This window comes from Natator depressus, chromosome 18 (assembly GCF_965152275.1).
Source record: "Natator depressus isolate rNatDep1 chromosome 18, rNatDep2.hap1, whole genome shotgun sequence".
Lineage (NCBI taxonomy): Eukaryota > Metazoa > Chordata > Testudines > Cheloniidae > Natator > Natator depressus.
This window is the reverse complement of record NC_134251.1, coordinates 223,715-245,012: the sequence shown is the minus strand read 5'-3', so window position 1 is coordinate 245,012 and position 21,298 is coordinate 223,715. Positions and strand designations below refer to the sequence as shown.

General features: G+C 49.7%; 1 protein-coding gene across 21 annotated transcripts in view; it reads left to right on the top strand.

Annotated features, from left to right (window-relative positions):
- Nucleotides 1-21,298, top strand: part of LOC142000734 (eukaryotic translation initiation factor 4 gamma 3-like) — a 235,551-nt gene that overhangs the window by 168,181 nt on the left and 46,072 nt on the right. For 11 of the 21 annotated variants that reach the window (XM_074975237.1, XM_074975240.1, XM_074975232.1 and 8 more), the window contains 3 exons: nt 2,068-2,185; nt 4,119-4,342; nt 20,183-20,298. In XM_074975237.1, coding sequence (XP_074831338.1) covers nt 2,068-2,185; nt 4,119-4,342; nt 20,183-20,298 — 458 coding nt within the window. Of the gene's footprint in view, nt 1-2,067; nt 2,186-4,118; nt 4,343-10,412; nt 10,464-20,182; nt 20,299-21,298 lie in introns of all 21 variants that reach the window. The other 10 variants (XM_074975238.1, XM_074975227.1, XM_074975226.1 and 7 more) reach the window with 1 other exon arrangement.

Genomic DNA, 21,298 nt, shown 5'->3' with positions numbered 1-21,298 from the left:
TCTGCTTTGTTGGCAAAAAGAAAAGGAGTACTTGTGGCACCTTAGAGACTAACCAATTTATTTGAGCATAAGCTTTCGTGAGCTCTGTTGGATAAAGCCATTTTGAAGATCTCCCCGACTGTTAGTTTCCTTCACCAACAGAATGAAGGGCAAGGCCATAGTTCTGAAAGACTCCCAAGGCACATCTCTGGCTGCCATCCTCCTTTGCTACCAGGGTGCAGAAGCTCCTCCTCTGTGATATATCAAAACTCACTCAACTGGGGCATATGCTGCCTCAGTAGCATCACTGCAAGGTGTCCAACTTTCTGAAATCTGCAGAGCTGCTACTTGGAGCTCAATCCATACATTTACTAGGCACTATGCTCTGACTCAGGCCTTGGCAGATGGTGCATCATTTGGTTCTCCAGTCCTTCAGACTGTGATGCCAAATATCTCCTTACACCCTACCCCTAAAAAAGCACTGCTTGGGAATCACCCACAGTAAATAGCCATAGGGCCTAGCACTCGCAGAAGTATTGGACTTCTTTGAGATGTGTGGTCGCCATGGGTGGGTGGGTGTTCATGACCCACACTCCTTCCCCTCTGCTTTGGATCTTCACGTGATTTGTGGTAGAGTAGGAACTGAAAGGGCGGGTGGTCTATGTCTCCACTTATACCTTTGGCTCACAGCATGAGGAACCGTAGTGCACAGGTGCAGACCAATGGACACTGCTATTAAAGAATTTCCAGTCTCAGGTGCATGGAATGCATGCGCACCCATAGTGAATACCCAAGGAGTGGTGGGCAGCCTGCGGGCCACATGCGGTCCACTGGGGTAATCCGCTGGCGAGCCGCAAGACAGTGTGTTTACATTGACCATCCGCAGGCACAACACCCACAGCTCCCAGTGGCTGCAGTTCGCTGTTCCTGGCCAATGGGAGCTGTGGGAAGCGGCGGCCAGCACGTCCCTGCAGCCCGCGCCACTTCCCACAGCTCCCATTGGCCGGGAACAGTGAACTGCAGCCATTGACCTGCAGACGGTCAATGTAAACAAACTTTCGCAGCCGGCCAGTGGATTACCCTGATGGGCCTTGTGGCCCATGGGCCGCAGGTTGTCCACCACTGACCCAAAGGTTCTACACATCTTGAAGAACTCCAGTTACTATAATGTAAGTAATCTTCCTTGTCTTGCTGCCTTCTTCCTATGCAACTGCAAAGCAGTAAACACAGAAAGAATACTAAGTACAATATACAGAAGGCTACAGGGTAGCACCAAAATTTCTTCTGAATGCCCTGCTCTGGCTTCTGGTCATATATAAAAGGGTGTTACCCTGAGAGGGGAGAGCAGGTAGGAGACGTTGCTGAGAGCAACTAGGAGATGATGCTGACCAGAAGCCCCAGAACAGGGCATTCGGAAGAAATTTTGGTGCTACCCTATATCCTTTTGTAGATTGTACTTAGTATTCTTTCTGTGTTTACTGCTTTGCAGTTACATGAGCAGAAGGCAGCAGGACAAGAAAGATTACTTACATTATAGTAACTGGAGTTCTTTGAGCTGTGTAGTCCCTTTGGGTATTCACTGTGGGTGAATATATATATATTCTGTCTGAATTAGGCTCAGGTGCATTTAATTAGCACCCAGCTGATAGTGCCTCCTTGATCTGCCTCTGAACCGTGGCTGAGAATTAACCCCCAAAACTCTTAGCAGTTCCCTGGTTTTCCAGAGTTTCCATCCAGGAATGCTAATGGAGTGGAATACAAGATACACCCTAGGGATCCCAATAGATCTCTGTACCCCAGTTTATCCAGTAAATAAAGCATTGTGATAATCCAGCCAAGAAAGAGAATCAGGCATGCATTCAGTGTTAGGAATCAGAAAAAATCATAAAAGTTATGAATGAGCCCTGCATGCCATGATGGTAATGAGAAGCAAGAATAAAATGGAGTCAAGCCAGCCCTTTTCCACAGGTTTTCCATGCTATCAACTCTGGAATAATGGAAGATTGTTTAAATTATTTTGTGGCACTGTGTCCTTGATAATCCAATGTTATCACTGTTCCCTACATCTTCTTTTGCAATCTCTTGCAGAGTCCTTACGACCAAGTGCCACTAGTTTGAACAGATTTTCTGCACTGCAGCCCCCAGTGTCGTCTGTATCTTCTTCTTCTGTATCCTCAGAGTTAGACTCTCGCAGGGCCTTAACTAGGTAAGATTCAGTCAGCCAACAGAATTTGCCATTCCAGTATTTATGCATCCTAACATTTATTTGCTACTTTTATTGCCACCGCACATAGGGAAGAGGTGGCCATTGAGCTGTCTCTCAGTGATGCCCAGGTCTTTTTTCCTGAGTGGTTAAAATTAATTTAGAACCTATCTATATGTATCATTTGTTCCAAAGGTCACACTTTATGTTAAGGGTGCATTTATAAATACAGGAAAAGCTGTGTTCTCCAGCACTTTACAAACCAGAAAGCTCTATGAACCAGCATTTCGGGAGAGGTTGCAGGGTGTGGGCTCTGGGAGGGAGTTTGAGTATGGGAGAGGGCTTGGGGTTGGGGCGCAGGAGGGGTTTCGGGGTGCCGGATCCGTGCGGTGCTCACCTTGGGTGGCTCCCCGCAAGCAGCGACATGTCCAGAGAGGCACGGCCAGGTAGCTCTGTGTGCTGCCTCCACCCACAGGCACCGCCCCCACAGCTCCCGTTGGCAGCTCCCCGCAGCTCCCGTCTGTGCTCCTAGGCAGAGGAATGGCTCTGTGTGCTGTCCCTGCCCTGAGCACTGGCTCCACAGCTCCCACTGGCTGGGGACCGCAGCCAATGGGAGCTGCAGGGGCGGTGCCCGCGGGCAGAGGCAGCGTGCAGAGCCACTTGGCCACACGTCCACCTAGGAGCATTGATCTCGGCCAGTCGGAACTGCAGGGGTGGCACCTGCAGGTGGAGGCAGCATGCAGAGCTGCTTGGCCATGCCTCTCCAGACATGTCGCCACTTGTGGGGAGCCACCCGAGGTGAGCGCCGCCCGGATCCGGCACCCCGAAACCCCTCCCGCGTCCCAACCCCCATCCCTGAGCCCCCTCCCACACTCAAACTTCCTCCCTCTTAGTTAACCAGAATTTTTGACTTACCGGCACCCCTCATCCCCCAATATGCCGGATAACAAAGCTTTTACTATCGTTTATGAAGGGTTAATAAATTATTAAGATAGGTGTATTAAATGATTAATTTTTGTAGAAGGTTATCGGGTCCAACACGTCTGTCAGTTGCTTACGTATAACACTTTCTACCATTATGTTTATAACTAGCTATAAAACATACTACTCATATCTGTAACGTGCTTATAGTATTTATTAATTATTTATTAAATTATTATAAACTGTTTACTTTAATGTACCCTTAATGTAAAGTTGACCAATTATTCATTCCAATGTGCATAACTTTGCATTTGTCAACAATGAATTTCATCTGCCATCAGGCTGTCCATTCACCTAAGTCCCTCTGAAGTTCCCCACAGTCTTCTCTAATCTTGACTGTCGTAAATAATTTTGTCTCATCTGGGATTTTTCCACATCAGTATAATCTTCCTTTTTCCAAATAATTAATTAAAATGTTAACATAATTCCTAGGGTTTATCCGTCAGAAATCCCAGTGTTTAGCATTTTGCTATTTTGAAATTATACTTCAATATATGCATAGGTAAAGAATATACCAGTCAGGCCACTTCACAGTGAAATGGTGCCATTACTTTAACATAAAATTCACTGTGTTTTGAACCTACAGAAGTGTAGTATATCCTCAGGGTGTTTTGTTTCAGATGTGCACTATGACACATATGCTCTCCCTCCCCCTCCCCTGTGTGCATGTGTATATGCATTCGTCAGTTGGATCAAGCATCTGAGGGCCACACCACAGGTTTAAAGGTGAGGGGATCCACAGGCTGCATATTGACCACAGTCTGTACAGTTGAACTGTATTAAAAATAACTTTCATTGACTATTAAATTACTTTCTCATTTTTTCTGTAACAAATAGACTGTATAAGAGACAGCTACCCAGCTGCTTTTAGAATGTTATGGGAAATGTGTCCAGTGTTAATTTTTAGCAGTAAGAGGATAAGAGCCTTCCATATGAGTGTGTTTTCACTTTCTAGTCGTGGGAGCACAGGCAGAGAGAAGAATGACAAACCACTCCCATCTTCAGTCACCCGTCCAAATACCTTCCTGCGCGGGAGCAGCAATAAAGAGCTGCTGCTAGGCAACCAGGCACAAGAAGAACAACGGCGAGAGATGCTAGAGACAGTGAAGCAGCTAACAGGTGGCATGGATATGGAGAGAAACATCACCGAGACAGACAGGAACAAAGCCAAGGAAATTGGTGAGAGACTCCTCCATGAGTGCTAGGTGAGCACTCCTGGAGCTCATTAATACAGGGGAATCCTTCTGAATGTGCAGAAATGTTTACAGGAGAATTAATCAATATAAGTGACAGTTCTCTGTGTTTCAGAGTAGCAGCCGTGTTAGTCTGTATTCGCAAAAAGGAGTACGTGTGGCACCTTAGATAGATTTGTTAGTCTCTAAGGTGCCACAAGTACTCCAGTTCTCTGTGTGTCATTGTGGATTTTTTCCCCACAGTGACTCACAGTAGAGCTTTTGTAGCTGAACCCTGTTTCCAAAGTTTTATAACTCAGCTGATTTACACATTTCTCCTCTTATTGTCATCTTTGCTCACCAACAGCCTTTTGGTTTCACATAAGTAAAAATACAGTTTCTTCTTCAAGTGCTTGCTCATGTCCATTCCATGTAAGTGTCTGCCTGCACCGTTGCCAAAGATTTTTCCCTTAGTGGTATCCATTAGGCCGACTCTGGCGCCCTGTGGAGCCACATGCTTATGCGCCAGTATAAGGGGCACTGCCGTCCCCACACTCTTTCAGTTCGTTCTTACTGCTCATAACGTTTCTTGGAACGACCCTTCTTGTTGCAGCAAGGCTTCTTTCCAGTGGTTTTTGAACTCCTCCTTGGTTCGTAGTTATCTTAGTTATATAGTTTTGTGTATATAGTTTCTACAAGTAGTGGTAGTGTATATAGTTAGTGTAAATAGATAGTTCCTATCGTTGAAAGACATCTTCGCCCCAGGGCCAGGCATGCTTCAAGCCTTGTGCCTCCTGCGGTAAACCTATGTCCTTAAGTGACTCTTACTCCAGCTGCTTTAAGTGCTTGGGGAAAACCTATGTGAGGAACTAGTGCCAGATCTGTTGGGACTTCAGACCTCGCACTGAAAAGGACAGAGACATCAGGCTGAAGACTCTCCTCTTGGAAGCTGTCCTCAGACCAGTCTCAGAACCAAGACACTCTGATTCAGCGCTGCATACTTGGGTGTCGGTGCGAAGCGCTCCCCTGGCAGTGAGCTCTTTGCAGCACCGTTCACCAATTCTCTGGTGCCAAGGAAGAAGCACAAGAAGCAGCACACCAACAGAGGGTGCTCACCGGTGCAGAAGAGAGATAAGCGGGGGGAAGAAAGCATAGTGAGACCTGTGCTGGGCCACTCTTCTGCTTCGGGGCTCATGCTGGCACTGTCAACTCCGCCTAGGGCATTGAGTCCTGTGCAGAACCCTCAGCCGACACCAGGAAGCCACCATGGTACCAGCGGTCTGATGGTGTCATTGACTCCAGAGGCTTTCCAGTTGGCTACGGACCTACTTTCTCTGCCCGTCCTGCCAACCCCAATGGGGTGCCTGTCAGCTCCAGCATCTGTAAGCAGGAGGGAACAAGGAGCATAAGGTGGCTTCCTGGCTCCAAGCCTCTCAGCTCCTTCTTGGGCAAACCTTCCCTGATCCCAGTGTCCCGATCTCTTGTGTCACTGGTCCCCGGAACCCTAGCACCATATATGGAGGTAGAAGCAGGTACTGCTCCACCATGGTTGCCAGGAGAAAACTCCTCTTTGGAGTTCAAAGGGGACCCTTATGTGCCACCGAAAGCCCACCACCGGTACCAAGCATATGCGCCACCAGCAGGCCTTTTGAAGGTGCACCCGAGGGTCCTGTATCAGTCACCATTTCAGATTCACCTCCCCTTTTATTTTTGGACCATCTGTCACCCTTCAGCCCGGCATGGTCATTCATAATATCAGACCACTGAGTCCTGAGCAATTCCCTTCCACCCCCTATCCCCATCACTCCTCAGGGACCCTTCTCACAAGCAAATCCTCATCTAGGAGGTGCAGTCCCTCCTACGTATGTGGGCCATGGAGGGAGTTCCTCAAGACTTGAGTGGGAAGGGGTTTTACTCCCGGTATTTCCTAATCCCAAAGGACAAAGAGGGCCCCGCCCAGCTTGGACCTGCATGGCCTCAACAGATATCTCAGTAAACAAAGGTTCCCCATGGTCTCCCTGGCCTCCATCATTCCCTTCCTGGGTCCAGGAGTCTGATACGCCGCCCAGGTCTTAAAGGACACATACTTTCACATTTCTATCTTCCGTGGCCACACAAGATTTCTCAGGTTTGTAGTGGGTCAACACCACTACCAATTGACTGCCCTCCCCTTCGGCCTATCGGCAGCCCCACGGATTTTCACAGTGTATGGTGGTTGTAGCAGCCTTCCTCAGGCAGCGAGGCGTACAAGTCTACCCATACCTTGACGACTGGCTGATCAAAGGTCGGTTGCAGGCTCTAGTACAGAACAGCATCAGCATAGTCCGAGCCACCTTCAGAGCGCTGGACCTGCTGATAAATGAGCAGAAGTCAACTCCTGTCCTAGTTCAGAGAACAGAATTTACTGGGGAATTTACCCAATTCCAGACCATGTCAGACCTGATATCCAAGGTCATGGCCCACCCAGTCATGACAGCTCGGGTGTGCCTCAAGCTTCTGGATCATATGGTGGCTTGTACTTATGCGGTTCGGCATGCAAGGCTGTGCATCAGGCTCCTCCAGATGTGGCTAGCATCAGTTTACTCCCTGAGCAGACACCACTTGGACTTAGTGCTCATGGTCGCTCCCTAAGCTGATGGAAAGACCCAAGATTAGTAATGATGGGGGTGCCCTTTGTTACCCCTCAACCATCAATAACCTTAATCTCAAACATGTCTGACCTAGGGTGGGGTGCCCATCTTAACAACGTCAGGAGTCAGGGCCTCTGGTCCCAAGAAGAATTCTCCCTGCACATAAACAACAGGTTGCTCAGGGAGGTATGCTTAACATGCCAAGTGTTCCTCCCCCAGATCTCAGGTGAGGTGGTGCAAGTCCTTACAGACAATATTGCAGCCATGTTTTATATCAACAAGCAGGGAGGGGCTTGATCTTTGGCCTTGGGTCAGGAGGCCATCTGTCTGTGGGACGTCTGCACGAAGCACTCCATCTCGAGGCGTCACGTCTCCTGGGAGCCAGGAATGTATTGGTGGAGCACCTCAGCAGATCCTTCTCCCACCACGAGTGGTCCCTTCACCCACAGATTACCAGATTCATCTTCCAAGGTGGAGCTGTTCACCGCCAGGCAGAACAGGAAATGCCATCAGTTTTGTTTACTGTGCAGACACAACCCAGGCTCCCTTTCCAACACCTTGCTATTCTTGTGGATAGGCCACCACCTGTAAACCTTTCCCCCAATCCTCTTGGTTCACAAGGTCTTCCTAAAAATCAAACAGGACAAGGCATGAGTTATTCTGATAGCACCGTCATGGCCACGCCAGCATTGGTTCGTCATGCTCCTGGATTTCTCGGTGGCAGCTCCACTCTCACTCCCACTCTGTCTGGACCTGGTTTCAGAAGCCCACAGCTGGTTACTTCATCCAGACCTCACCTCACTGCATGGATGCTGCATGGCTGAACCCTGAAGAACAGGCCTGCTTGGAACAGGTTCGGCAGATCTTGCTAGGCAGTAGAAAGCCTTCCACCAGGGCTGCCTACTTGGCCAAGTCATAGAATCATAGAATATTAGGGTTGGAAGAGACTTCAGGAGGTCATCTAGTCCAATCCTCTGCTCAAAGCAGGACCAACACCAACTAAATCATCCCAGCCAAGGCTTTGTCAAGCCGGGCCTTAAAAACCTCTAAGGATCGAGATTCCAGTGCTTCACCACCCTCCTAGTGAAATAGTGTTTTCAAATATCCAACCTAGACTTCTCCCATTGCAACTTGAGATCATTCCTTCTTGTTCTGTCATCTGCCACCACTGAGAACAGCCTAGCTCCATCCTCTTTGGAACCCCCTTTCAGATAGTTGAAGGCTGCTATCAAATCCCCCCTCACTCTTCTCTTCTGCAGACTAAATAACCCCAGTTGCCTCAGCCTCTCCTCATAAGTCATGTGCCCCAGCCCCCTAACATTTTCGTTGCCCTCCGCTGGACTCTCTCCAATTTGTCCACATCCCTTCTATAGTGGGGGGACCAAACCTAGACGCAATACTCCAGGTGTGGCCTTACCAGTGCCGAATAGTGAAAGTATTTCTTCTGTTGCTTCTGAATGTGCTCTCTCTCCATCTCAATCTTCCCTTCGGTCTACCTTGGACTACTTGCTGTACCTAAAACAGCGGGCCTGGCCCTCTCATCTATTAAAGTGCATTTGGCAGCCATATCAGCCTTCCACACTCCAGCGAACAGCAGGTCAGTGTTCTCCCACAAGGTGACGGTCTGGTTTCTAAAGGGGCTGGGAAGACTCTGCCCTCAGATACGCAAGCCAGCCTCCCCAATGAGACTTAAACCTGGTTCTGTCGAAGCTCATGGATCCCCCCTTCATGCCGTTAGCATCATGCTCCCTGATATTTCTCTCCTGGAAGGTCACCTTCCTGGTGGCAATCACCTCAGCCAGAAGGGTCTCTGAGATCAAGGCCTTTATTTCAGTCCCACAGTACACCGTGTTCTCCTTCAAGGACAAGGTCCAACTGCGCCCCCATCAGGACTTCCTACCAAAGGTGATGTCTCAATTCCATAACAACCAGGTCATTTTCCTAACAGTCTTCTTCCTGAAACCTCACAAAAACTCTGAGGAATGACAGCTTCACTTGTTAGATATTAGCCTGGCCTTCGCCTTTTATATTGAGAGGACTAAACCCACAAATTCACTCAACTGTTCATGCACACAGAAAGAATGAGAGGGCTATCTGTGTCAACCCAAAGGATCTCATCCTGGATAACGGCCTGTATTCGAGCTTTCTATGAGCAGGCGAATATCCCATCTCTGGCCATCTTAACTGCTAATTCCACAAGAGCCCAGGCTTCGTCAGCAGCATTCCTTGCACAAGTCCCAATCCAGAACATCTGCGGAGCCGGTCATGGTCATCGGTGCATACCTTTGCATCCCACTACACCATCGCCCAACAGGCCTGAGATTATGCCAGTTTCGGAAGAGCAGTGTTGTAATCAGTATGTCCTTTAACTCCAAGCCCACCTCCTTGGGTATTGCTTGTGAGTCACCTAATATGGAATGGACTTGAGCAAGCACTCAAAGAAAAAATGGTTACTAACCTTTTGTAACTGTAGTTCTTCAAGTTGTGTTGCTCATGTCCATTCCATAACCCACCCTCCCACCCCTTTGTCAGAGTTAACCAACAAGGAACTGAGAGAGGATGCGGAGTCAGCGGCACCCCTTATATCACCGCATAAGACATGGCTCCAGAGAGTGCTAGATCCGGCCCAATGGACCTCACTGAGGGAAAAATCTCCAGCAACAATACACGTGGCATGCACACACCTAACATGGAATGGACATGAGCAACACATCTCAAAGAACAACTGTTACGAAAGGTTAGTAACCATTTTATTTGTCTGCAAAAGTAACTGAGACCCAATTTTCTGTATAATTGCCTTTTCCACTCACGTCTTGTTGCTCTTGCTGTCAGTTCCTGGGATAGTTCTCCCTAGGAGCAGTGGAAGATATAGTCTCAGTTCTGATCTCATGTATCTGGAGCCTGTTGCCTGGGGTGGTTGGTCAGATCCCAAGCCTGGTGAGGTTCGGGCACAGTGTAAGAGTCATCTGTTTGGCTAGACCTTTAATTGATTGTTGGAACCTTCTAGCAGCAGGATGTGGTCATTTTAGAAATAACTATTTTTGTTGGATATTGTGTTTGTGTTAATTTTTGTAAGGTGCCAAGGTAATGGACACAACTAAGGAATAAAAACGGGGCTGAGTCCTGGTTGCCCAGTCACCACCTTGCTGTCTTTGCACCTTCTCAACAGTTGAGACTAGCCAAGATGCTTCTGTTAATGGTCCCAGGATGGAATGCTGAGGCATAGCATTTTCAGTGGAAGGCCTTTAACTCTCAAACTTTATCTGCCTGGGCCAGAACCTATGAACTATGTGAAGGGTAACAAGAAGGGTTTCTACAGGTATGTTAGCAACAAGAAGAAGGTCAGGGAAAGTGTGGGACTCTTACTGAATGGGGGAGGCAACCTAGTGATACATGATGTGGAAAAAGCTGAAGTACTCAATGCTTTTTTTGCCTTGGTCTTCACAGACAAGGGAAGCTCCCAGACTGCTGCACTGGGCAACACAGTATGGAGAGGAGGTGAGCAGCTCTCAGTGGTGAAAGAACAAGTTAAGAACTATTTAGAAAAGCTGGACATGCACAAGTCCATGGGTCCAGATCTAACGCATCCAAGGATGCTGAGGGAGTTGGCTGATGTGATTGCAGAGCCATTGGCCATTACCTCTGAAAATTCATGGCAATTGGGGGAGGTCCCAGACAATTGGAAAAAGGCAAATATAGTGCCCATATTTTAAAAAGGGAAGAAAGAGAACCCGGGGAACTACAGCCTTACTTCAGTCCCCGGCAATATCATGGAGCAGGTCCTCAAGGAATCCATTTTGAAGCACTTGGAGGAGAGAAAGGTGATCAAGAACAGTCCACATGGATTCACCAAGGGCAAGTCATGCCTGACAACCTGATTGCCTTCTATGATAAGATAACTGGCTCTGTGGATATGGGGAAAGCGGTGGATGTGATATATCTTGACTTTAGCAAAGCTTTTGATACAGTCTCCCACAGTATTCTTGCCAGCAAGTTAAAAAAGGATGGATTGGATGAATGAACGATAAGGTGGATAGAAAGCTGGCTAGATTGTCGGGCTCAATGGGTAGTGATCAACGGCTCGATGTTTAGTTGGCAGCCAGTATCAAGCGGAGTGCCCCAGGGGTCGTTCCTGGGGCCGGTTTTGTTCATCATCTTTATCAGTTATCTGAATGATGGGATTAATTGCACCCTCAGCAAATTCGCAGATGATACTAAGCTGGGTGGAGAGATAGATACGCTGGAGGGTAGGGATAGGGTCCAGAGTAACCTATACAAATTGGAGGATTGGGCCAAAAGAAATCTGATGAGGTTCAACAAGGACAAGTGCAGAGTCCTGCACTTAGGAAGGAAGAATCCCATGGACCACTATAGGCTGGGGACCGACTGCCTAAGCAGCAGTTCTTCGAGTGCTTGCTCGTATCGATTCCAATTAGGAGTGTGTGCACCGCGTGCATGATCATCAGCAGATTTTTACCCCAGCAATACTCGGTGGGTCGGCTGATGCACCCCCTGGAGTGGCACCTTCATGGCGCCGGATATATGCCCCAGCCGACGCAGCACCCCCTCAGTTCCTTCTTATCGCCCGTGACGATTTTTGGAACTGTGGAGCGCAGCATAGCTGATCTCCACTTTCCCTAGCTTTCTCTCTTAGTACCTGTTAATAGTTGTAATTAGTTCTTAATAGTTGTTAATAGTTGTTTATACTTGTTAGTAGTTAATTAGTGTAGTTAGATTAGTGTACTTAGTATGGTGGAGCGGAGTCTTCTCCCCCTCCCCCGTCTCGGTACCGGGGCCCATGCCTGGGTCTCTGGTCTTCAAACCCTGCTCAGCTTGCCTGAAGCCGATGCCAACGAGAGACCCCCATGACTCTTGCCTAAGGTGTCTGGGGGAATCCCACCAAGCGGACAAGTGCCGCATTTGCAAAGCCTTCAAGCTGAGGACCAAAAAGGAGCGGGACTTTAGACTCAAGCAGCTCCTTATGGAGGCGGCACTTGGCCCGGTCCCTTCCTCTGCACACCGGGACTCGGCGTCGTCTTCAGTGCGGAGTGCCCCTGCAGCACCGACTGGTCCGGCACCGCGTTCGGACTCTGATAAAGACTTGCGGCGCGGGAAGGCCCCCCCAGAACCTCCACCACCGCGGCACCAGTCCCTGTCTCCAGGCCAGAAGAAGAAGCAGCCCAAGCAGATGCTGACTGCTTCTTCTTTGTCGGTTCGACAGCCACTGACACTTCCCGCACCGCAGTCGGAGCCGCGTCCACTGTTGGAGCTCACAGGACAAGTAACGGCTCCTGCACCATTGACTCCGGTGCCGCAAGGGCCGTCGAGTCCGGTGCATATAAGCTCCCCAGTGCACACCACGATCGAGCTAAGGCTGCCCTCCATGCCGGAGACCTTCTCACAGAGCCGACTCCCCTGCAGCCGGCGGCACCTCTGGTGCGGGCAGTGCCGTCGAAGGGAAAACCGTCCCTGATACGACTGCCGTCGCCGAATGAAGCAGGGCGGCACCAATCCCGGTCCCGATCTTGGTCCCAGCACCTTTCACAGCGTCGCTTGCAGTCCCGGCACTGATCTCGTTCTCGGTGCCGGTCGTACTCACGCCGCCACTCCGGCTTGCAAAGATCTGAATCGCGGTACGGCCAGTACCGATTGGACACTCTGCTCTGCACCGCTCCCGGTACCGGTCAGAGCAGCGCTCAACCTGGAGCCGATCCTGGCGCCGATCTCATCGAAGGTCACTGTCGAGATCCAGATCAGGCTTCCAGTACCGATACGACTGCAGGCACCGATAGACGTCTCGGTACCATTCTACATCACACCACCGGTCCCCGGCACCGTACAGCACTGGGGGACTCTGCACCGACAAGTTGGGCACCGCCTTGGCTGTCTCGCTCTGCCTCCACGTTGTCACACTCACAAGGTGGCCACCACGCCCAGGACCAGGGCGAGGACGGTGCAGGCCAGAGGCTGGACGAAGGCCAGGACCTGGGCCAAGGACTTCCGCAGTGGTCTTTTTGGACCCCCGGGCATACAATCAGGCCCAAGGGGTTCCTTCGGGGGCTTCCCATTCCGCCCCTTCGGAGCCCCGAGTACCGGAGGCCACTGTGTCTTGCCCCCCCTCCCCCCGGGAGTTCTGAGGGGACTGCTCCAGCGCCAACACAGGCCCACGTCCCTAGCGTGGTGGACCTTGGGCAACAAGTTCCTCCACATGAGGACCCCACACAGGATCCCTTAATCCTGCTTAATCCTGGGAGTATCTTCCTCGTCCTCACCTGATGAGGCAGTGGCAGGGACTACGGTTTCGGGCCGTCCTCCTATGGACATCCGCTCACACCAGGAGCTGCTCCGCAGGGTGGCGCACAATATGAACCTCCAGGTAGAGGAGGTAGTGGAGGTAGAGGACCTAGTTGTTGACATTCTGTCCAGGGAGGCACGGTCCAGGGTGGCCCTCCCATCATACGGACTATACAAGCCAATGCCAAGACAATCTGGCAATCTCCAGGCTCTATTCCACCTATGGCCAAGGGGGTGGAAAGGAAGTACTTTGTCCTCTCAAAGGAGTACGAGTACCTCTACACGCACCGCCAACCGTGTTCCCTTGTCGTGGCTTTAGTCAACGAGAAGGAACGGCATGGTCAGCAGGCCCTGGCGCCTAAATCGAAGGACGCTAGATGCCTAGACTTGTTTGGGCACAAGGTGTACTCTGCGGAGGCTTGCAGCTCAGGGTGACCAACCAGCAGGTACTCCTGAGCAGATACGATTATAATTTGTGGCACTCTATGGAGAAATTCAAAGAGTTGGTTCCACAGGAGTCCAGAGAGGAATTTGGGGCTCTAGTGGAGGATGGCAAGAAGGTGGCCAGAACCTCCCTGCAAGCTTCTCTGGACTCAGCGGACTCGGTGGCTAGGACCCTGGCCTCGGGCATAGCCATGCACCGCATCTCGTGGCTGCAGATCTCTGGCTTACCACCAGAGTTGCAGCAGACCCTCCAGGACCTACCTTTTGATGGCCAGGGCCTATTCTCAGACAAAACAGACTCAAAGCTGCAAAGTCTGAAAGACTCGAGAACTATTATGCGCTCTCTGGGAATGCATACCCCAGTAACACAGAGAAGGCCCTTCAAACCGCAGCCTCAGAGGTCCTACCCTCCCCCTCGGCCAAAACAGGACTTCTTTAGAAGACGCTGCCGAGGTGGTAGAAGACTACAAACTGGCCACCATGCCAGCCAAGGCCAGGGCCCTCCCAAGCCATCGGCTGGGCCTAAGCAGAACTTTCGAAGATGCGCCCGAGGACGGAGCACCAGTCTCCATTCAGGATCCTTCCCGTCTTTCCAAGATTGTCTCTCCCATTTCCTCCGTGCGGGATCTCACATAACATCAGACCGTTGGGTCCTTCGCACGGTGGAAAGGGGTTACTCTCTACAATTTGCTTTCCCCCTCCCCCTCCTCCCACCCTCCTACCCCGTCTCTCTTCAGGGACCCTTCTCATGAGCACCTTCTTCTACAGGAGGTCCAATCACTCCTAGCTGTGGGGGCTATAGAGGAGGTTCCAAGAGAGTCATGGGGCAGGGGTTTTTACTCCCGCTACTTCCTAATCCTCAAGGCCAAGGTTGGGCTTCGGCCCATCCTGGACTCTACGCGGACTCAACAAATTCATGGTAAAGTTGAAGTTCCACATAGTCTCTCTCGGGACCATTATTCCTTCCTTAGATCCTGGAGACTGGTACGCCGCCCTCGACATGAAGGACGCGTACTTCCACATTGCGATCTACCCAGCGCACAGACGCTTCCTTCGCTGTGTGGTCAATCAACTGCACTTTCAATTCACTGTCCTTCCTTTTGGCCTATCAGTGGCCCCCAGGGTGTTTACCAAGTGCATGGTTGTTGTGGCTGCCTCCCTTCGTCGACAACGGATCCAAGTGTTCCCCATACCTTGATGACTGGCTTATTCGTGGCCACTCCAGGAATCAGGTGCAGTCTCTTGTCCAGCTCACCATGAACATGTTCAATCGACTGGGCCTCCTGCTCAATGTTGCAAAATCTACTCTGGTACCAACCCAGAGGATAGAATTCATAGGAGCAGTCTTAGACTCAGGCCTAGCCCGAGCACTTCTGCCGGAAGCACTCTTCCAATCCCTGGTGAGCATCGTCCACAGCCTGCAAAACTTCCCAACCTTGACCGTGAAAACATGCCTATGCTTCCTGGGACATATGGCCTCTTGCACGTATGTGACCATGCACGCCAGGCTGCGACTACGTCCACTCCAAGCCTGGCTATCAACAGTATACCACCCAGGTCAGGACAGCTTGAAGACGGTGGTTACCATCCCGCCAGGGATATTAGCCTCTCTAGGCTGGTGGCTGGACCCCAAATCAGTGTGCGAAGGGGTGCCATTTCACGCCCCGCAGCCCTCCGTGTCCCTAGTCACGGATGCGTCATCCCTGGGATGGGGAGCCCACCTCGGGGTCCTCCATACACAGGGGCTATGGTTGGCAGGAGAGATATCCCTGTACTTCAACGTACGGGAACTCAGAGCTGTGCGCCTGGTGTGTCAGGCATTCTGAGAGCGCATTCAAGGCCGTTGTGTTGCAGTCCTCACATGCAACACAACGGCCATGTTTTACATCAACAAGCAAGGGGGAGCCCGGTCGTCCCCCCTCTATCAGAAGACCACTCGTCTGTGGGAATTCTGTATAGCCCACTCAATCCATCTGGTGGCGTCGTTTCTCCCAGGAGTCCAGAACACCTTAGCAGACCACCTCAGCAGATCATTCCAGACTCACGAGTGGTCGGTTCGCCTGGACATCATCCACTCTGTCTTCCTGAAGTGGGGCTTTCCCCTGATAGACCTATTTGCCTCTCGCGAGAATCGGAAATGCCAAGTGTTCTGCTGTCTACAAGGACACTCTCCGGGTTCCCTGTCGGACGCCTTCCTAATACAGTGGAAGGATCACCTGTGCTACGCCTTCCCTCCATTCCCACTAGTCCAGCGGGTCCTGCTCAAGCTGCACAGGGACAGAGCCCGTCTGATTTTGGTCGCCCCAGCATGGCCCAGACAGCACTGGTATACCACTCTCCTAGAGCTGTCGATGGACACTCCAATTTCACTTCCGCTGTGGCCAGACCTGATCACTCAGGACCACGGACGGCTGTCATCCTGACCTGCAATCTTTTCACCTCACAGCATGGATGCTGCATGGCTAACTCAATCTGAGCTGTGCTGCTCTCGCTTGGTACAGCAGGTCCTTTTGGGAAGCAGGAAGCCCTCTACCAGGTCCAAGTACTTAGCCAAGTGGAAGCGTTTTTCCTGCTGGTGTGCTCAGAGTCATATAGCCCCGCTACAGGCGTCAGTACCTATCATCTTGGACTACCTCCTGTCCTTAAAACAGCAGGGCTTGGCAATATTATCCATCAGAGTGCACCTGGCAGCTATTTTGGCTTTCCACCCGGCCGAAAACGGGCGTTCTCCAATTGGGTCTTCTCCAATCCCATGGTCAACAGATTTCTCAAGGGGTTGGAGCGCCTGTTCCCACGAATTCAACAACCAGTCCCTACGTGGGATCTTAACCTGGTCCTCTCCAAACTCATGGCTGCACCGTTCGAGCCAATGGCCGCCTGCTCGCTCCTGTATCTTTCGTGGAAGACAGCCTTCCTCGTAGCTATCACTTCAGCAAGGCGTGTCTGAGCTCAGGGCATTTACTTCGGAACCACCGTATACAATGTTCCATAAGGACAAGGTACAGCTGCGACCCCACCCTGCCTTCCTCCCTAAGGTAGTGTCTGCCTTCCATCTCAACCAGGACATCTTCCTCCCCTTCTTCTACCCGAAGCTGCACACCTCTCGACGGGAACAACAGCTGTACTCCCTGGACGTTTGCAGGGCCCTCGCCTTCTATATTGAGGGAACGAAACCTTTCAGGAAAACATCGCAGCTGTTCATTGCTGTGGCAGACCGAATGAAGGGCCTTCCGATCTCCTCCCAGCGCATCTTGTCCTGGATCACATCATGCATCTGTGCGTGCTATGACTTGGCTGGTGTCCCAACTACGCACCTTACCGCCCACTCCATGCGGGCTCAGGCTTCATCTTCTGCTTTCCTGGCACATGTACCCATACAGGAGATATGTAGGGCAGTGACTTGGTCTTCGGTGCATACCTTTGCCACCCACTATGCGATAATTCAGCAGTCCAGGGGTGATGCTGCATTTGATTCAGCGGTCCTTCGCTCCACGACATCTCACTCTGACTCCACCGCCTCAGTAAGGCTTGGGAGTCACCTAATTGGAATCGATATGAGCAAGCACTCCAAGAAGAAAAGACGGTTACTCACCTTTGTGACTGTTGTTCTTCGAGATGTGTTGCTCATATCCATCCAAACCTGCCCTCCTTTCCCTCGGTTGGAGTAGCCGGCAAGAAGGAACTGAGAGGGCGCTGGGGCATATATCCGGCACCATGAAAGCACCCAGTCCAGGGGGCGCCTCAGCCAACCCACCAAGTGTTGCGGGGTTAAAAATCTTCCGACAATCGTGCACGCGGCGCATGCACACCTAATTGGAATGGATATGAGCAACACATCTCGAAGAACAACAGTTACAAAGGTGAGTGACCGTCTTTTCTGCAGAAAAGGACCTGGGGATTACAGTGGACGAGAAGTTGGATATGAGTCAGCAGTGTGCCCTCGTTGCCAAGAAGGCCAATGGCATATTGGGCTGTATTAGTAGGAGCATTGCCAGCAGATCAAGGAAGTGATTATTCCCCTCTATTCAGCACTGGTGAGGCCACACCTGGAGGACAATAACTCCTCACTTAAAGTCGTCCCAGTTAGCGTTGTTTCGTTGTTACCCTGCTGATCAGTTAGGCAACATGCTTGTTTAAAGTTGTGCAATGCTCCCTTATAACGTTGTTTGGCAGCCGCCTTCTTTGTCCACCTGTTGCAGGAAGAGCAGCTGTTGGAGCTGCTGGTGGGGACTTGGAACCAGGGTGGACCGGCAGGCCCCCTATCAGCTCCCCACTCCCCTAAGTTCCCTGTGCGACAGCCGCCCAGCACGCTATCAATTGTCTGGCAGTTCAGCTGTCCCTCCCCCCACTGCCTCCTGACCTCTGCCTTTGAGCTGCTCCCCGGAGCCTCCTGCTTGCTGTGCAAGGGGCAGGAGGGGTGCTAATGTCAGGGTGTCCCCCTCCCCCCCTCCCATCCACGAGCAGGAGTGGGGACACCACAGGACTCAGGACAGTGGGAGCTTGCTGGCAGCAGCTGCTGTCTCAGCTTGCTGATCTACTTAAAAAGGCAGTGTACTTAGAGTGGGGTCAGCTTACATAAAGGGGCAATGCACGTCTCTCTCTCACACACAAGGTGTGTGTCTCTGTCTCTGTCTGCCATGCTGTCTCCCCTCCTTCCATTCATGCTGCCTTGTAGAGTGTGAGGCTACATTAACAACATGTTAACCCTTGAGGGCTCAGCCGAGTGCTAGTTCATCATTTAGCAGTAAGGCATTCCCTGGGAAATATCCCACCCTCTGACTCCACTAGCTTAAAGTAGCATTTTTCAGGAGCATAACTACAAAGTTAAGTGAGGAGTTACTGTATTGTGTCCAGTTTTGCTCTCCCCACTACAGAAGGGATGTGGACAAGTTGGAGAGAATCCAGCAGAGGGCAACGAAAATTATTAGGGGGCTGGGGCACATGACTTATGAGGAGAGGTAACTGGGGTTATTTAGTCTGCAGAAGAGAAGAGTGAGGGGGGATTTGATAGCAGCCTTCAACTATCTGAAAGGGGGTTCCAAAGAGGATGGAGCTCGGCTGTTCTCAGTGGTGGCAGATGACAGAACAAGAAACAATGGTCTCAAGTTGCAGTGGGGGAGGTCTAGGTTGGATATTCGGAAACACTATTTCACTAGGAAGGTGGTGAAGCACTGGAATGGGTTGCCTAGGGAGGTGGTGGAATCGCCATCCTCAGAGGTTTTTAAGGCCTGGCTTGACAAAGCCTTGGCTGGGATGATTTAGTTGGTGTTGGTCCTGCTTTGAGCAGGGAATTGGACTAGATGACCTCTTGAGGTCTCTTCCAACCCTAATATTCTATAATTCTAAGAACTTCTGCTTCTTGAGAGGTGCTATGCACCTCATGTCCCACTGACTTCAGTTGTGGGTGTGTACTGTCAGGATCTGGTACAACTGAATCCCTGGTTAGTCGTGTTCTGACTATTTTAGATGCTTTCTAGGTTCTTACCACCATGGTGTCTAAGCACCAGTCTTGGTTGTCTCTTTAGGCTGTGTCTATACTTTAACATTTCCGAGTGGTGGGAAATGGAGTGTAGACAAAGCGCAACGACTTTACCACTGTGCCACCTAACCTTGCTCAGAGCAAGTCATGATGCCACAACAGTAGAAACATTGGTGGCTGTTGACACCTTGTCTGTGCTCAAGGCCTGCTGTTGCTCTCTCCATTGGAGCTGAGCCAGTATTGGGAGAATACTGGGGAAATTTAAGAAAAGGTTCCATGTGTAAAAGCTTTGGATTGTGAGCCTTTTAGGGTAGGGACAGTGCCTTACAATTTGCTTGGACAGTGCCTAGCATGTCATGAATGCTACTGCAATACAAATACTAAATAAAGGTCATAACTTGCAGAGCACAGTGCGCGAGCCCTTCTGTGTATTCAGGCTTTTCTCTGAAGTGAGTTTGAGGGGAGGCAAGTCCAGACCCGGAAGATTGGCTGGGGAGGTTTGCTTTCTACTGTGGATTTTGGAATTAGGGAGATTGTCTTTGGTTTTTGACATTCACAGGCAACGTGCTGTAAATTTGCAGTATTCAGTGAGAACTGCTGTCACAGCTCAAAAATTAATTATTTCATGTTTGTAAAGTGCTTTGAAAGTATAAAATCCTACGTCACTGCCAAGCATTATGCTAACTGAGAAAGGTGATTTGCAGACATGGAGTTGAAAGATAAGCTAAATAAGAAATGATTTATGCCTGATGATCAGATCATGAGAAACTGCAGAAAACAGAATCTAAACTGTTTATTTTACCCACACCTGTCATACTTCCAAATCAGCCTTCTTTCAGTCATCACAGCAGAGAGTGCCTATCAAGAGTTCTGTTCAACCAGCAGGAATGGCTGAGAGAGGAGACGTGAGGGATTTTTTAAATACTTTTTTAAAAATACTTTTTTTGGAACTGAAGATGACCTGTTTATCCAGTGTCTGTTTTCTCTACCTTATTACCAGCCAAGCCAGAAACTCCCTCAGCTCCAGTAAAAGACAAATCATCACTGTCAGAAGAGGAAATGGAGAGAAAGTGCAAATCCATCATTGATGAGTTCTTGCACATTAACGATTATAAGGTAAACAGAATGAAAACCTCACCTTCCAGAAAGCCATGGAACAGTGGGATCTTTAGCATTTTTTCCTTTCCAGGAACAGTGTCTTTTTAAGCACCCTGTTCTTAGTTCTTTAACATAAACATGGGACCTGCTGGAATTTGGATAGAAGAGATCAGTGCACAACTTTAGCACAGTTCTCCGACTGTTCTGGTTCTTCCATTGCTTACGATAGAGGAAAAATAGTCCCCTTTGGGTATTGTATGTAGAAAGTTTTAGATACGTCTGTCATGACCACTGAGCAACACTGTTATAATAGTATGTCAATGCTGGATGTAGAAAGCTAGGGAAACTAGACAAAGTTTAATTCACTTATAAGGAACCCGTTGTTCTGATCTCAAGGAAAATGAAATAATACATATTGAACAAAGTTCTCCAGAGACAGTAAATGTTGAGAATTATTGAGCAACTGTCATCACTCCATAGTTAGGGTTGCAAATGAGTTTCCATTGAAGCTGGATTTTGGCCTCTCCTGTAAAATCCAGAAGCATATTGTCCTCAGAATTGATAGACTAGGTCTGTCGCACATTTTTCGGCAAAGTTTCAAGTGACTAGGATGAGGGATTCCTGAACTGACATCCTGCAAATAGAGTCATTAAACACAGTTCCCAAATTCTTCTAAAATTTTGTAGCCAAAAAACCAGGCAGGAGAGGTAAATCCTATTGTACAGGACTCAACTTATCCAAAAGCTAGCTCCCAGGACAAATATTTGGCTTATTAAAGTCTGATTTCATGAGTTAATAAAATTTGATTTAGTGTTGTCACCAGGGAATATTTACTGAGTATCTTAGTATAGGCCATCTGAGGACTGCTTACTTTAAAAAAAAAAAAAAAAAAACTCCAGTCCTTTACTTTTTTTTTTTTTGAGATATACCTCCAAGTTTACCCATTATAAGGCATTTTAGTTTCTATGGTCACTAATACAATGAAATGGTTTGTTGTGGCTGGATATAGGAGTATGCT